A 17,845-nucleotide genomic window follows, 5' to 3' on the forward strand; every position below is an offset into this window, starting at 1 on the left:
GGTTCAAAATCATTTCAGTGTTTACCTTGGGCACATTACCCAGTTTCACAGAATCTCTGCTTTTTTGGTTTGTTTTTTCCCTTGTAAAAAGAAAATAAATAGCAAAATGCCTTTTATGCCTCAAACTCTGAGGTCTCAAATTCAATTTCCAGCATTACCATACACCAAAATTGAGCAATGCTCTGAGGTCTCTTTCTCCCTCGCCTCCTCTATCTCTCATACAAAAAATAATAAAGGAAGAAAGAAAGGAAATAAAAATAGCCCTACTTGTAGGATTCTTCTGAGGCTTAAAAATAGTGCATGCACAAATAAAATGGTTGGTGACATAAGCATGTTAGGATGTCTTCTTCTAGCGTTTGCCCCGGCTAGGCTAGGAAGGATCGTCAGTTTCCCCAATGAATGGGTACTCACGAGATGCACCAATGAATGGGTACTCACGAGATGCACCACGGGAAGGTCGATCCAATGCATCCCATCGTAGGTTGTAAGTTTGCAAAGCAAATAACTTTGTTTACCATTAATAACAATGACTTTTGCCTTAGTAACCAGAGATAATGATCAGGTTTTATAAAAATGCTTTATTCCATAATTATCTATGATTTCAGACACCTGGAAACTTACTTGGGAGTCATGACTGTCTAATCCAATCCTTTTAAGCCATCTTTTAATGCCTAAAACGTCATTATGAAGCGATGATATCTACCAGCTGGAGTGGTCACTCCCTCATCCACAAAGACACCCCAGCATAAGTATAGCCCAATGTCACCCCCACAGTGTTGGAAGGATTACATGATGCAGACAGATGTAGCAGGCATGGGATTCCAGGCGAGGAGGAAGAGGTTTGGGTTGTGGGCAGTCTATTTGACAGGCTCATACACTACAAGCCTTGTTCCGGGTCCCTCACAAAGCACCTCTTTAAGATGAAAACAAAATGTTCTTTGTAAATAAAAGTTCATCCATTTGAGAAATGAAGTCATTTTTCCAGCGCGGCAGTGAAAGATATTCTTCTCCCAGGCCCAATGGGTAGGGTTGTTGGGAAGAAGAGGGGTGGTCAGTCAGTTTCAAGAGAAGATATAAAAAAGTAAAGCAAAACTTTCTCTAGAAAATGAGCGACCTGACTGAAGATAAGAGGGTACCCTCAGCCCCTTACCATCTGATAGCAGCTGCCTCTTAATTCCTGGCTCTGGAATCCCCTTTCCACTCACTTTCCTGTAAACTAGCCTGTTCACATCTATACAAATAGAGATAAGCCTTCCAGCACCTTAAGTAAACACAGGTTGTGAAGAAGCAATTACAAACGCTGAATATTCATCATGTGTCCACCCCACCCCCGGAGGTGGGGCTGGGGGGGCGACTCCAAACTGAGAGGGGAGGGGGAATCACAAGCAAAGGCCAACCCTGCTTCTGAAAGGCCAACTTGGAGTGGGAGGGCCTGGACGTGGAAGGTTAAAAAAAAAAAAAAAAAAAAAAAAAAAGGGGGGAAGAGAAAGGGAGTGGTGTGAATGGTTGTGGGAAGGAAGCCAGACCGGCACAGACCCGCCGGGACAGGAGGTGGCCAGCGAGGACGGGGGTTCTCTCCAATCCCAGCTTCCTTTTGATGCTCAGTTTTTCAGCTCCATATGTAGGTTCCTCCTGGGAGAGAAAGAGAAAGTGAGAGAGGAAAACAGGAGAAAGAGAGAGAGGCTCTCAGTTACTCTCTCATTTTTTTGAAGAAGTTGAAGTTGTTCGGTTGGGCTGCTGTGAGTTCGCACATCTGGAAGCTGTAGACACTGAGAAGGAAAAGAAGCTGGACACGGCACAGGCGGCCGAGGGAGACCAACAGCTGAGTCCCTGCAAGAGCCCAGTTGGATGTCAGCAGAGAGATGGCTTTGAGCTCAGCCTGGCGCTGCCTCCTGCCTCTCTGCCTCCTCTGGGGTGCTGCCTGCTCCAGCTCAGTGTCTAGAGGTGACCACGCTTTTGCCTTTGACTTTGAGGGGAGCACAGCCATCGGCAGGCCAGACCCCCCAGAGACCAGCGAGCCCCGCCTGCAGCCAGCTGCCAAGGTACGGTGTCCCCTTGCCCTGATCACCTGCGTCTGGGTGAGCCCGCCACACTTCTGTCGGTCTCTCGCCCCTCCTCTTTCCCTCCCTGCCCTGTTTGCCCTCAGTTACTTTTGGAGCAGGTCAGTTTGGGATTTGGATATGTTAAGAGTTGAGGATGGGGATACGGCACAGTGGTTATGCCAAGAGTCTTTCATGTCTGATGCACCAAAGGTCCCAGGTTCAGTCCCCAGCTCCACCATAAGCTAGAGCTGAGCAGTGCTCTGGTAAAAAAAAAAAAAAAAAAAACACAAACAAAAAGAAGTTGAGGCTTCAGGACATGTCACAGTTTAAAGTGGCACAAGTGCCCAACTCCCAATCAGCCTGCTAATCTCTCACCTGGGGTTGCAGTCACATACCTGTGACTTTTTTTTTTCCACTTCCATGTCCTACTAGAGTGGGTGATGTCAAGTCACAGCTCTTAAACAGGTGTGCCCCGTCTCTGACTTCCTGGCCCTCTGTGATGTTAGAACATTAGTCCTACAGGGCCAATCCTTTTATCACCAATTCCATAACAAGGTCTTTTGCATCAGGGGACAAAGAGGGTGTGAGACAGGATCATGAAAGAAGTCTTAGGAAACTGCAGGACTGATTGCTTCAATAGGCACAAGCCACTAAATCCCAGAAACAAGAATTTACCAAGACAATCAAGCCGATCCTCAACACAAAAGTGATCAGAATAAGCTACTGACTCCATGTTTAGTCAAAGAATTGCTGTCTCACTACCTTTGGAGTGTCCTACATTTGTGTTGAAAGGATACCCACAGTGTAGAAACTGGGCAAAGGGGGACAAGTTCAGAGTAAGTGATTTAAGAGCCTCCTGAGTCGAAACAGACAGAACATGTCCCAGTGTGTGGGAGATGCTAAGCAGGAGGAAAATGAAGTCACTTAAATTCATGGGAAAGGAAGGAACAATTGGCTTAACAAAACACACACACACACACACACACACACACACACAACACATCCCACATGCCCTATAGCTATGGTTACAACCACTGTACAACTAAAGTAGTTAAGTGAATCAAATATCATTTCTTAACAACATTGAAACATGGATGATTTATCGTTGATTCTCCTACTAACTATTAATATAAACTAATATTATTGATTAGTACTGATAAAAATAAGGTGTATGCATGTCATTCTCCAGGAGTTAACCATAACTAAACCCTTTCCCCTCAAAGGGAGGGATGGCTAGGATAAAAGTATGTTACCCTCTCACTGTGATACAAAATGTCACCTTCATATGAGAAAAAGAGTAGGAATTGGCTTCTGTTCAACTTTGTACTCAGGCATGTGAAGAAGCCACACTAGGAGAGACTTCTGGCTGTAGGAAGACACTGCTTCTCTAGGGGCTCAGAATTCTCTCTCAGGAAACATTACTTCCACCTGTTGCTTTCAGTATGGAAAGCTGAGCATGAATTGCTAGGTTTAACAGAAGCATTGTCAGATAAGAACAGATGCCCACTTAAGTCACAGTTTCATAGAAACAGCAAAGAAATTTGGGGTTGTATTTCAGATATTGTGTGGGATATATATTTATATAAAAATATTCATTTTTATCCAAAATTCAAATTTATCTGGTCTTCTTGTATTTTTATCTGTGAATTCTATAGAGACAAATAGATATAACAATAATGTCTACTCCACAAAAGTAGGAAAATAATTATTGTTAAGGAAACTTTGTAACCATGAGCACGTAATTTTTTTTTTAATTTTAATGAGAGAGACACAGAAATGAGTGCATTGCTTAGCTCTGGATTATGAAGATACAGGGGAATGAACCTGGGATCTCAGAGTCTCAGGCATAGAAGTCTTTTGCATAACCATTATGCTATGCTCCTAGCCTACCTGAACACATAATTTATATACTCATGCATTCAGTAAACTAATGGAAAGGCAGCATAGTAGAGTGTTTTTGTTGACAGGCTTTTGTAGTCTGATGCCCCAGGTTTAAATTTCAACTTATTCATTGCTTGACCATAGGCAAAGTTATAACTACCTAAATTACAGATGAAGAAACTGAGGCTCAGAGAAGTTCTTAACATCCAGTACACAATTCAAACAGCTATTAAGATGACACCAAATAAAATATGTAGATAGCTTAGCATGGGTCCTGACACAGTATAAATGCTCTAAAGTCACAAATGGTGTTAACATAATTGTAATGTATCTGGGTCCTTCAATTAAAAGAAACCCTCATTTGGGGGATATTCCTCAGAACTTTGCTTTACTATTTTACTCAGCATTGCTGTATCTCTGTTTGTCTGTATTCTTCTAGCCAGAAAGAATGTCTTGCAGTGAGTTCAATGTTTAATATTACAAGAATCTAATTGATTCAGAATGCTAGTTAAGGCCTTTGATTTAAGAAAATAGAAAGAAGCCCTTTCCCACTCCAGAAGGGTCCAAGTATATGATGTAAAAGTGTGGGATTGGAGTAATCATGTTCCCACTGCATCGTTTCACATAATGCTTCCAGTCACCCTGTGGTCCCACAGCATGGCCAGTGCCCCACCCCAGGTTTCTTGTGCTCTTTATAGCCAACATGAAGACCATAAACCAAATACAATCTCAAGACTTAATAACATAGTATAACTGCACCACAGAGTTCAGTTTCAGTAGTTTGTATTTATATGTAGAGAGGCAGAGAGAGAGAGAGAACACAGACACGTACTATTATTTGTAGGCGGTTTAAGATGTGGCTGGGAAAACATTCTAAAAATACATCCATTTTATGTGAGTTGGAGTTATATGAATGGCTATTCCTCATTTCTGCACAACAACAACAAAAAAATGGGAGGTGCTTGATAAAAAGACCTTCGAAGACTTTCCCAGACTCCTCCAAAAAAGGACTTATGTTCACTGTCCCCTGAGCCCTCAGCCTATGACAGGAAGCCCAGCATGCTCTGATGCTCAGTTGAGCTAGGAAAATAAATACACTAAGTATACGTTGAACAAAAGGATGAAGAGCACATCTAACCAAGAAGAAAGGCTCTTCTTTTTCTTCTAAAAACAAATCTAAGCTTCCCCCAGGAAGCAAGTACTTTGAAGGTAGAAACGCCCATGGGTAATTGTGCTAACAGAAGGCATTTGTCCATCTTCTGCCATTATACAAGCCACTGACTAAGTCTGTTATTGCTACATTTGCAGTGAGAGCAGTGGCTGTCGGTATGGAACAGTGGTAAAGGGACTAAGCAGCTTGATAAAATACTGTTCAATATTCTGGTACTTTACATTGGACGCCTCCATTTCATCCCACCCAGCAAGTCAAACTAGGCAGAAGTCTCCATTCCTGGGGCTGTGAGAAAGAACTGGAGGTAATACAGAAATGCAGATGAAACAACCCCCCAGGGAGAGGCTATCTGAAAGACTTTGGGTGGAGTGGTTTCTGGCTTGCTCAAAGAAAGAGGCAGTTAAGCAAGGTCAAGTACACTAGGTTAAAGGTTGACACTGAGTGATTAGAAAAAGCCACACAAAGACCAAGAAGGAGAATGTGGTATCTCTACTTGAAGAACTGGGCAGTAGGAAGTGGAGGGAGGCGGTGAGGTTACCGCCTTGGACCCCTCCTGAGAAAGTAGGGAAGTAACTGACAATGTGGAGCTGATATCTTTGAAAAAGGAAAAAGGAGAATTTTAAGTCCAAATAACCTGCCTGAGTATTAACTGCTGCTTGCTGTTAGCCTTCCTCCAAGCAGATCAGTGCCCCCAGGGGCCACTTAGGCAAGTGTACCCCCACACTCTGTAAAACCTACTTGCAAAAACAAAGAAATAACAACAAAAACCAGTACTGTGACTTAGACTAATATTGAAGTTTTTTTTTTTTTTTCCTATAGACGTCTCACTTTTGATGTGTGCTTCCATGCTCCAACATTAAGTTCCCAGCCAGTGAAGGATTGCAGGGTGTTATAGTAAAAGACAGTTAAATCTCTTTTACTAATTGTTCTTTCTTTGTCTTTGTCCTGGACTTTGAAAATGAACTTGAGACCTCCATCCACGCACAAGCCTGGGCTATCATTTTATATTGTTATTCTACAGTCTGGGTAATTTGAACCTTTTGGCATAGGGCCATTATTTCATTCACTTAATATTCACCCATTGAACAAAAATTGGGCCCTGTCATGCACAGAGTAATAAAGTAGGCAGCAGGAGGGATAGAAAGCAGCAGCTAGGTGATCCAGGAGGTGGCGCAGTGGATAAAGCAGTGGACTCTCAAGCATGAGGTCCTGAGTTCAATCCCTGGCAGCAGATGTACCAGAGTGATGTCTGGCTCTTTATCTCTCCTATGTTTCTCATTAATAATCAAATAAAATCTTTAAAAAAAAAAAAGAAAGAAAGAAAGAAAGAAAGCAGCAGTTAGCTCTTACTCTCATGAAGTGAGCAATCTAGGAAAGAAAAATGTGTACATGATCACTATATAAATCTAGAGGAATTCGTAAGGGGTGGGTAATGTGGAGAAAAAAAAAAAATTATTACTCCCCCTGAGCTTGATCAGTAGTCCATAACCGCCTCCTTCCCAAAGAAGATAACTTGGAAACATTTTAGAAAGACTGGAGGGGCAGGGGGAGCTATGGGGAGGTAGATAGCATAATGGTTATTATGCAAAGAGATTCTCATGCCTGAGGCTCTGAGGTCCCAGGTTCTATTTCCCCCCTTCCCCAACTACCCTAAGCCAGAGCTGATCAGTGCTCTGGTTAAAAAAAGAAAAGAAAAAAAAAAAAGAAGAAGACTGTAATATAGTCATGGTAACAGTAAGAATAAGTGGCTTATAGTGAATGCTCATTGAGTATCACATGCTAGACATTGGTCTAAGCAATTTCAGTGAGTTGGCCTTTGGCCCTCAAGACAACACAGTTTGGCTGGTATCATTAGTTTCCCCTTTTGGAAACTTGGAAACAGGTACAGAGAATTCACCCAGGTATCCTCCCAGGTAATAGGCATAGTTAATGCTTTTATAAAGAATTCAGTGGTGCAGGGGCATCTAGGAGAAAGGTGGTTAAGTCAATAATTACAAGCACAGATCATCTGAGTGGAACTTTGAAGGATTTCTCCAAAGCAAGATACATAAAATGGTGTGCGGGGTCAGCAGAGAGCTCAGCTGGTAGAGCAGTTACCTCACTGTAGGAGACATGAAGCTCAGGATTCAGTCCTCCACACCACATATGCTGGAGCGGTACTCTGTCCTCTCTGTCACTCTCATTGCATAAATAAATACATTTCCTTAAATTATATTAGCAAGAAGAAACAAAGAGAGAAAGAAAGAGAATGAAAGGAAAAAAGAAAGAAAGCAAGAAGGGAAGGAAGGAAGCTCTTTAAACTGGACCTGAGAGGTCAGATGGCTGGTAAAGTATATGCTCTGTATCATGAGAAGTTAGACTTCATTTCCCGGCACCACTTGGAAATACTATAGGTAACAACTGAGGGAACTCTCTGGATGGTGGAGCAGTGCTTTGGTGTCTCTTTGTCCTTTCAGTCTCGATTATTGAACTTAAAAAATAAATACTAATAAAATAGACTGTGGAGGCCACTCAGTGGAAGTGCACACAGGAGCTCCCTAGGTCACTCCTTGGCACCATGTTTTTAAAAATAACAACGTGAGGTCATTTATGCAGTCCTTACCAGATGCCTCGCATGAAGCTTCCTAAAGTCTGAGGATTGGCAGAGAATGCAGATAACTTCCCACACACTCTTGCATCTAGTCTTTTAATCACACATGGTGGAAAGAAATGGAATATTTTATTTATTCTATACATGTAATTGGTTCTGACTTTCATTTGTAAATTTAGATTTTAGCCAACACTAGACATGAAGAATATTGTTATTTAACTTTTCCAAAAAATTGTAAACTTTTATAGGATGATTTAAGCAGTTAGAAATGAATGTTTTCTTTTCTTTTTTTTTTTAAGTTTTTAATTAATTTATTTATTTATTTATTTATGAGAAACATAGGAGGAGAGAGAAAGAGCCATACATCAGCTTGGGTAATTTGAACCTTTTGGCATAGGGCCATTATTTCATTCACTTAATATTCATCCATTGAACAAAAATTGGGCCCTGTCATGCACAGAGTAATAAAGTAGGCAGCAGGAGGGATAGAAAGCAGCAGCTTTCTAGGTGCTACCATGCCCTAGAAAGATAACATACCTGTGTTATCTTTTAATTTTTTTATTTTAAATTTTTTTCCTTTATTTATTGGATAGAGACAGCCAGGAATCAAGAGGGGAGGGGTGATAGAGAGGGAGAGAGACAGGGGGAGACATCTGCAGCACTGCTTCACCACTTGCAAAGCTTTCCCTGCAGGTTGGGACCCAGGGCTTGAACTCGGGTCCTTGCGTATTGTTAAATGTGCACTCAGCCAGTGCCCCACCACACAGCCCCCTTGTGTTATCTTTTTAACACACAGTAGTGAAATCTATACCTATTTTACAGATGAGAAAACTGATATTTGGAGAGTACTTGACCCTAAATTTCCAAATCCCATCCTCTTTCTCCCAGTATATAACTGGGCTTCATATATATATATGGATTTCTTCTTTATTATTTTCCATTTTAAAATATATTCTAGTATGCTTCCTCCACATGCTGCTGCTGTCTATATTAGAAGCTCCTGACATTCTGCTTTAGATTATTAGGTGAAGAGAATCCAAAGCAGGATTATAAACTTGCTGGGGGGAGTTCTCTGCTTTAACAAAAGGAAGGATTATTATTTGGGGGGTGGGCTAGAATGCAAATAACATAAAAGTTCCCATTTAGTGTCGATTTCAGTAGTCTTAAGTATGTTCATCTAGTTAAGCAGTTATCATTGTCAACCATCTCTAAAAAGTATTCATTTTCTCAAAGTGAAACGCCGTACTCGTCAAACATTAATTCCTCATTACCTTCCCCCCCCCCCCCCCCCAGCTTTGGCAACTGCCATTTCTCTTGTAGATTCTCTAGATTGTGCCACTCTAGAGATCTCATAAATGGAATGAATGGTCTTTTTGTCGGTTCTTTTGTTTCTGGCTTATGTGTTTTTAGTGTGATGTCTTTAAGGTTCATCCGTGTTGCGATGAAACTTTCTTCCTTTTTAAAGCTGCATGTTTTTGTAGTGTATATCCCATTATAATCCATCTATGTGTTGATGAGCATTTGAGTGGTTCCTACTTTTTCGGTGCTGTGAATGATGTTGATCACTGTATTCATTTGAACTTTGTTGAGGGATGTGGTAAAATACTTTGAAATGAAGTTGCTGAACATATGCTCGAAAATTTTAAAGATCAGAATCTGACAGAGTTCAGACAATAAATAAGATATATAAATGTGTTAATCTGGCATGGTATGTGGAACCCATCTCATGAATGGTTGGGCCTGGGGCAGCAAGAGAGGAGCTACCATTTCTCAGGGTTGGAGTTCTTTTGTTTAAGACAAGGTAGAGTCTGGGTTCCCAGCTGAAATCGCCGACTTAATATTTTTAATACCCCGGGGGCTATGTACATCTGATGACCTGATTCAGCCCTAGAGCTGTTTATTTGTGGTCTGCTTCACAAATATTTAACATTCACCTTTCACCAAAGACTGAGTGTGGCATTCTGCCAGACAGATGTGTTGCCTAGTTGAATTCCACTATTTTCTAGCTATTTGACTCAAGCAAATTAGTTCATCTTTAAGAGATTCCATTCCCTTTTTCATAAAACATATAGAAAATACATTGACCTTACAAAATAGTTGTAAAGTTATATATGTATTGCTTCACTCAGAATCAGCCCTTAGTTTTCTCTCTCTGTCCTTCATTGCCTTTGACTTTGAGTGAAAAAGACCACCAAAGCTTTCTTTCTTTCTTTTTTTTTTTTTTAAGATTTATTCATTTATTAATGAGAAATATAGGAGGAGAGAGAAATAACCAGACATCACTTTGGTACATGTGCTGCCAGGGATTGAACTAGGGACCTCATGCTTGAGAGTCCAGTACTTTATCCACTGCACCACCTCCCAGACCACCCAAAGCTTTCTCCAATACAGTGAGGGCCAGTTCTGAACCTGAGTTATGTGCATGGCAAAGCAGCACTCTGTGCAAGTGAGCAAGTTGCTTCACTATTTTCTTTTAGCTAGTTTAAGGATGATTTAAGCAGTTAGAAATGAATGTTTTCTTTTTTTTTTAAGTTTTTATTTACTTATTTATTTATTTATTTATTTATTAATGAGAAACATAGGAGGAGAGAGAAAGAGCCAGACATCACTCTTGTACATGTGCTAATGGGGATTGAACTCAGGATCTCATGCTTGAGAGTCCACTGCTTTATCCAATGTGCCAGCTCCCAGACCATGAAATGAATGTTTTCTGAAGTGGGGGTAGATAGCATAATGGTTATGCAAAGAGACTCTCAGGCCTGAGACTCCAAAGTCCCAGGTTCAACCCCCCAAATCACCAGAAGCCAGAAATGAGTAGTGCTCTGGTATTAAAAAAGAAAAAGGAAGGAAGGAAGGAAGGAAGGAAGGAAGGAAGGAAGGAAGAAATGAATGTTTCGTAAATTGTGAAAGGATTAAACAATAACGACAGCAAAGGTCACATTCAGTGCTAAAATCTCTCCCTTCTTTTCAGTTTCTTTTTTACTCTAATAAACTATATGATTATACTCATAAGCAGGCATAGTATTGAAACATTTGATTAATAAGAAACTATTAAAATCAAATTGCCACCAGCTCCTTGGATTCCAAAATTCAGCACTTCCTAATACTTGCTTAAGCACACACACACACACACACACACACACACACACACACTAACTCTTCTATAGTCCATTGAGTTATAGTGACCATGTAGAATAAAGTTTAAATATCTACTACTGCATTTATCATCAAAGAACAACATTCTTTCTTCAACTGTTTTTCTTTTTTTACTCCTAGTGTGGTAAAGTTAAGTTCTGGGAAATGGTTTACTAAAGGGAAGTTTAACCACAGATGTTTGTAATTCCAACTTGAGTTTCCCATCAGAGTCATAATGAAATTCAGCTGCCAGCAGTTGGGCTCTACATCTGAGTCTTTTTATCATGAGAAACTTGGGGAAACAGCATTCCAAGGCTGAATAGTAGTGGGAAAAATGTCCATATTAAAGCTTGAACCCTATACATAAAGGAAGGATGCATGAAGAAGCCATTTCTGATTTTTTTGTTAATAGAAAAAGGTGGGCAAATCTGCCTTGAGTGATATTTAATATAGCCCTCTTTTCACTTCCTGTACTTTCCTAGTTTCATACTGTGTTATCATGGAAACTTGAAATCTAACACTTAGCTAAGTTGAATAAAGTAACTACATTTATGACTCTGTAGAAAGCTTATGAATTGGAGAAATCTCCTAACATAATGAACTGTATTAGCACTTGCATTTAATCTCTGCCTTAACTAATTGAAATTGGTCCCTGTAAGTAACCATCTTAGTTCTCTTAGAAATCAGTCCAATTCCCCATCTGCAGGGGAGTCACTTCACAGGTGGAGAAGTAGGTCTGCAGGTGTGTATCTTACTCTCCCCCCTCTGTCTTCCCCTCCTCTCTCAATTTCTCTCTGTCCTATCCAACAACGACATCAATAACAACAATAACTACAACAACAATAAAAAACAAGGGCAACAAAAGGGAATAAATAAATAAATATTTTTAAAAAGAAAGAAATCAGTCCAGTCATTTAGGCATTATACAGCTAAAAAGACTCATACACAGTGCAAACTTTGTGCATAATTTTGAAATTAATGTCTCGAGATCAAAGATGTAAGACTTGGCTCATATGCTACTGTTACACACCCTACTGTTGCCTACTTGCAGAAAATATCTAAACATGGTGGAGTGAATGAAGCAGTTCTGTAAAGCCAGATGTCTGCCCAAAGAAATGCATAGTATAGACTCCAGCAGAAGGCAAGAAACATGTCTAGTGAGTCTCATATGCTGGGAGGATAAGGCTGTAGAATGACTAAATGAATGACTAAATCCCAAATGACTATAGAGGGCCAGAAAACAAACTCGAGAGTAAGGTGCTCAAAATTGTCTCTTAAAATTTCTTCCACAGTAAAGTTATTTCACTGTAAGTTTCAGGCTTCGTTGTCACAGTGTGTGTGTGTCCCCATAATGAATATGATCATCTAAAAAGCCCTAAGTGTTACCTCTCTTCCTGCTGATTTGACAGCAGTCCTGAGGACAGAAGAGTGTTTCTGTTGCCTATGATTTTCTCAATCCCCAGACCACAGGTGAGATGCTGACTGCCCAACATTTGGAGACTGAATAGTCTGAAATATATGGAGATAGGTTTGTGATTCATTGTGGTTCGTGAATAATCACCTCATTCTGTGTTCCTTTGGCACTGACGCTTGTGATATCAATGGCAGAGGCATCCTGAAACTCTCTTCAGAAGAGGTAAGCCCTGAAGGCTCTATTGCACAGAATTCTGCATGAAGAGCTGTTTAAATACAGAAATGGGTGGTTACTGTTAGAAGCATAACTATATCATACCTAGAAAGTTAGGTTGCTAAATCAAAGAGGTCATAGAACTGGTTAGGTCTAGAATGGGAGTTTGGATAGTCAACCCTGCTTCGGATTGGACAGAACGTCATACTTGAAAGTAACTATTTTGAGGAGCTTTAAAGGAAATCAGAATTATCTGTATGTGAGAGAACCTTCCCCAGTGTGTGAATGCTAATTCCTGCCTTTGGGGGAAAAGATTTCAAATAGTCTCAAATCCAGTGGCCCAACTACAACAGCATCAGAATATGTTAGAGATGGGCATATGCTAGAGATGCAGAACCTGAGGCAGATCCCACACCTGAACCAGAGTGTATCCTCTCACCTAGTCCCCAGGTTGCTTATCTGCACACTACAAGGTTATTTGCACAGTATGAGGAGCACTGACCTCTTAAATTGTAGCTGGACTGGGAGAAACTTGATTGGACTTAAGAAACTGTGAATCGTGGTCTGGGAGGCAGTGCCGTGTATAAAGCATTGGACTCTCAAGCATGAGGTCCCGAGTTTGATCCATGGGAACACACGTACCAGAGTGATGCCTGGTTCTTTCTCTCCTCCTATCTTTCTCATTAATATATAAATGAAATATTTTTTTAATTATGAGTGGAGACACAGTAAACCTTTACGATATAGGGAGTCCTGAAGCATAAAATCAAGGCTAGAGAAACAGTTCACCTGTCTTTCCTTGAGACCCAAACTGGAACTCCAGTGCCACACAGAGAGGTTACTACCAATGCATTGAGGGTGGGCTCAGAGCTGTGAAGTTTCTCTAATTCTAAATGGATGGATGGATGGATGGATGGATGAAAAAATCAGCACTTAGCAGTGAAATTGTGTATGGTAAGGCCCCAGAAACACACACACACAAAAAAAAAATCAAATCATGATAGTGTGAGGCTAGTGGGGGAACTGAACTTGCCCAGGTGTTAGGGCCAGGCTCTAAAAAGGTGAAATGGTGTACTTTAGAGTTGGGAGGAAAGAGGAGTAATCAAACTACTGCTTCAGAGCATCAAAGGAGCTTAGGAGGTAACCTTCACCTCCTGAGCCATAGCCTACATAGTAACATAGTAGGTGCTCAGGTAAGCCATGAAGTAAGATGGAAGGTTTCTTCTTCCTATCTATTTCCCAGCCAAGTTTGAGAAACAGCAACATTGAAGACTGTGCTTACTTGGAGCGGGGGACAGCAGGGAAAGAATTTACTTGTGGAATCTGCTTAAAATAGGGTGTTGTTCAGGCTCTTCAAGAAAGGGTGGGATTGTGGTGGTTGTCTTTCTAACGGGAGACTTTCTGACCCAGGATAATTTGTCTTCAGGGACGGACTGAGGAGTATAGTCTGTGTCCTAGCTACAGAGATACTGAAACCAAATTGCCAAGGTCTTTCTAGAATGATGAAGTTCTGCAGACATGTGCCCCTAAGCCAGCATCTGTATATTAGAAAAGGCCACTTTATTCTCCTGCCGTTCTCCAGGCTTCTCTGGTACAGTCTGTGCTCTGAGAGTCACCTTGATTGGTGTGTTACAACAGCTTTATGAGACAATTATGCTTGGGCCGGACGGTGCTACACCAGTTGAGTACATGTGCAAGAACCTGGATTCAAATCCCCAGTCCCCTCCTACAGGGGGAAGTTTCACAAGTGATGAAGCAGTGTTTTGAATGTCTCTTTCTCCCTCTTCATCTCCCTCTCTCCTCTCTGTCCTATCATATAAAGAAGAGGGGGAGGGTGGTGAGGAGAAAAATATGGCTACTGGGAGTGGTAGATTTGCTGCACAGGTACTGAACCCCGGTGTTAATCCCAATGGAGATAAAATAAAAATAAGTAGTTTAAAAAAGGTAATGATCCCTGAGCCTATTTGAAATACCTAACTGGTTACTAAGAGTGTTTGAACTTTAATTCCTTAACAATGTCTTTGTTCTAGTAATGATTCTAAATACTTTATGTGTCTTATTAATTTGCTTTTTTTTTTTTTAGAGCATAGTGAGGAAGACACTCACTTTAATATCAACTTATAGGTGAGGAAAGTGAGTCATCTAGAAGTTAAATAACTTACCCAAAGTCATAGTCATCTGACTCCAAACTCTTGATCTTTGTCTTACAATGATCCCCTAGTACTATGCAACTAAATCTCAGAATGTCTAGTTAATAAGGTTTCTGAATACTATTCAGGCAGTCACACTTATTTTAGCACTTGTTGGGTCTATAGATATCATGTAAAGGTGGTGAGTAGTTAGCATAATGGCTATATAAAGAGACTCTCTTGCCTGAGGCTCCAGTATCCCAGGTTCAATCCCCTACACAACCATAAACCAGAGCTGAGCAGTGCTCTGGTTAAAAAAAAATAGATATCATTTAAGTTATTGACATATTTAGCCTTTTACCTTTTTTTTAATTATAGAGAAAATTAACACAATCATCTACATCACAATGGGAACTTCTCTAGACATAACAGAAGTATAAGTCAACATGATTATGATTTCTGAATATATATGCTCATAGTGTGTCTCCAGTTATGCTAAGCATTAGTCACTTCCACAGAATCCTAAATTTACTTTGAACTTTTAAAACTAAAGAAGGGGCGGAGGAGAAGGATAGGGAAGAACATAAAATGTAGTAAAATCAGGATTTGAGGGGAAATGATTAAACTAATTATGTTACTCAAAGGAAGATTGGGTGGAAGCATAGATAGATACAGTAGGTATTTTCCTTCTCCACAAATGGCAATTTAAGAATGAGGTTGGGTGAGAGCCATAGCATAATGGTTATGCAAAGAGACTCATGCCTGAGGCTTCAAAGTCCCAGACTCCACCACCTCTCACCACCATAAACCAGAGCTGAGCAGTACTTTGGTTAAAAAAAAAAAAATAGTATAGTCATGGGCTCTTTGGAATACAACCAAAATAGGACTACTATCTACAAAATAGAACCCCGCCCCCAACTCTTCATATGGATTTTTCTGGCCTTTAGGTTCATGATTAGTCAACAATTTTTTTTTTTGGCTCTATATGTTAACTCTTTTTTTCAGCCACCAGGTTCCAGATGCTAACATGATGCCAACTGGACTTCCTGGGCAGATGACCTCACGAATATGTCCTGGAGCCCAGCTTCCCCCGAACCCCACCCCACTAGGGAAAGTGAGAGGCAGACTAGGAGTATGGATCGACTTGTCAATGCCCATGTTCATTCTGGAAGCAATTACAGAAGCCAGACCTCCCACCTTCTGCATCTCACAATAATCCTGGGTCCATACTCTCAGAGAGATAAAGAATAGAAAAACTATCAGGGGAGGAGAGGGGATATGGTGTTCTAGTGGTGGGAATTGTGTGGAGTTGTACCTCTCTTATCCTATGGTTTTTGTCAGCGTTTCCTTTTTATAAATAAAAATTTAAAAACAAAAACAAGGGCCAGATGGTGGCGCACCTGGTTGAGGCTACACATTACAAGGACCCAGGTTTAAGCCCCTGGTCTCCACCTACAGTGGGGAAAGCTTCGCAAGCTTCTCTCCCTTTCTATCTCCCCCACCCCTCTTAATTTCTCTGTGTTTATCCGATAATAAAAACAAATTAAAACTAAGAAACAAGAACCAGGGGTGTAGTAATGGAAAGGATACAAAAGCTAAAAGAAAAATAAGCTACTGACTTCTTTTTTTTTTTTTTTGCCTCCAGGGTTATTGGTGGTGCACCAGGAATCCACTGCTCCACGAGGTCATTTTTTTTCCCCTTTTGTTGCCCTTTTTTTTTTTTTTTAACCAGACCACTGCTCAGATCTGGCTTATGGTGGTGTGGGGGGATTGAACCTGGGACTCTGGAGCCTCAGGCATGACAGTCTGTTTGCATAAGCATTATGCTATCTACCCTCCATCCTTTTATTTTTTTTTTAATCTTTGCAGTTATTATTATTTGTTATTGATGTCATCGTTGTTGGATAGGACAGAGAAATCAAGAGAGGAGGGAAAGACAGAGAGGAGGGAAAGACAGAGAAGGGGAGAGAGAAAGATAGACACCTGCAGACCTGCTTCAATGCTCATGAAACAATTCCCCGGCAGGTGGGGAGCTGGGGACTCAAACAGGGATCCTTACGCCTGTCCTTGTGCTTTGCGCCATGTGCACTTAACCCGCTGTACTACTGCCTGACCCCGGCTATTGACTTCTCTTCTATACATTTTCAAACATTGTAGAAAATATCTCTCAAACTGAGTTCTTGCTTGCTTTTCTGGTTTTTTTTTTTTTTGTCACTCTGCAGGACTATACCACTCTGGGCGAACTTTCAGAGAGAGAAAGGCAGAGAGAGGGAAAGAAACGACAGCACTGATTCTGTGGAGAATGAATGCTGTGGGGTGCCATGGATGGCACACATGGCAAAGAAATATCCACTGCTGAGCCAGTGAGTGAGTTCTTTCTTCAGCACATATACTGATTAAGAGCAGAGTGCTGAGAGGTGCAATGCAAGGCCCTGATGATTTCATCTGGAGCAAGTAGTCTCGGCCCTCCTGAACTAAGAGATGACAGTTAACTTGAAGTCCATTGTTAACCCAGGAGACAAGTAGTGGCTCTCAAATGCCCCTGCCTTCTTCTTCTTCTAGCGTTTGCCCTTCTTCCGTAGCCAGTCAACAGCGTCAGGTTGAGCCTGATGTAAAGTTACGAGACCTCCTTTGAATCTGGAGAGGTGGCAGTCGTTGACTATGTGGGTCATAGTCTATCTGGAGCCGCAATGCCTCCTCTCCCTCTAAGCCTTATGTTTGGGAGAATTTTGCCCGGTTTATTAGTTTATTAGTTTATTAGTCTACTACAGCCTGTGAAACTAAATGGTAGAGATTGGGTGATTTACATAAAACTTGCTTACTTTTTTCAGTTCTGGAAGCTAGAACCAAGGCGTTGGCAGGATTCATTTCTGATGCGATTTTTCTTCTGGCTTATAGATTTCTGTCTCTTCTTTCTCTCTATGTCCTCACATAGCCTTCATGTCTTTATACGGGGTGTGGATGGGGCAGTTTCTCTTCCTCTTCTTATAAAGACAACAGTTCTATTAGATGAATGCCATATCCTATGACCTCATTCAAACTTAATACCTCCTTATAAGCCATAAGTTCAGATATAATCATAGTAGGCACCAGGGTTTCACCATGAAATTTGATAAACATAATTGAGTTCATAATACCTTTCAAGTAAAATGCATTAAACAATATCTCATTTTTTAAATTTTTTTATAATCTTTATTTGTTGGATAGAGACAGCTAGAAATTGAGAGGGAAGGGGGTGATAGAGAAGGAGCGAGATAGACATCTGCAGCC

At 40.8% G+C, this 17,845-nt stretch overlaps 1 protein-coding gene across 2 annotated transcripts in view; it reads left to right on the forward strand.

The window, feature by feature from the left end:
• Positions 1–1,543: 1,543 nt before the first annotated feature.
• The window catches only part of LAMA4 (laminin subunit alpha 4), a 169,362-nt gene continuing 153,060 nt past the window's right edge, over positions 1,544–17,845 (forward strand). For both annotated transcript variants that reach the window (XM_060190602.1, XM_060190603.1), the window contains exon 1: positions 1,544–2,042. In XM_060190602.1, coding sequence (XP_060046585.1) covers positions 1,863–2,042 — 180 coding nt within the window. In that variant the 5' untranslated portion in view covers positions 1,544–1,862. The remainder of the gene's footprint in view (positions 2,043–17,845) is intronic.

Source organism: Erinaceus europaeus, chromosome 4, assembly GCF_950295315.1.
Source record: "Erinaceus europaeus chromosome 4, mEriEur2.1, whole genome shotgun sequence".
Classification (NCBI taxonomy): domain Eukaryota; kingdom Metazoa; phylum Chordata; class Mammalia; order Eulipotyphla; family Erinaceidae; genus Erinaceus; species Erinaceus europaeus.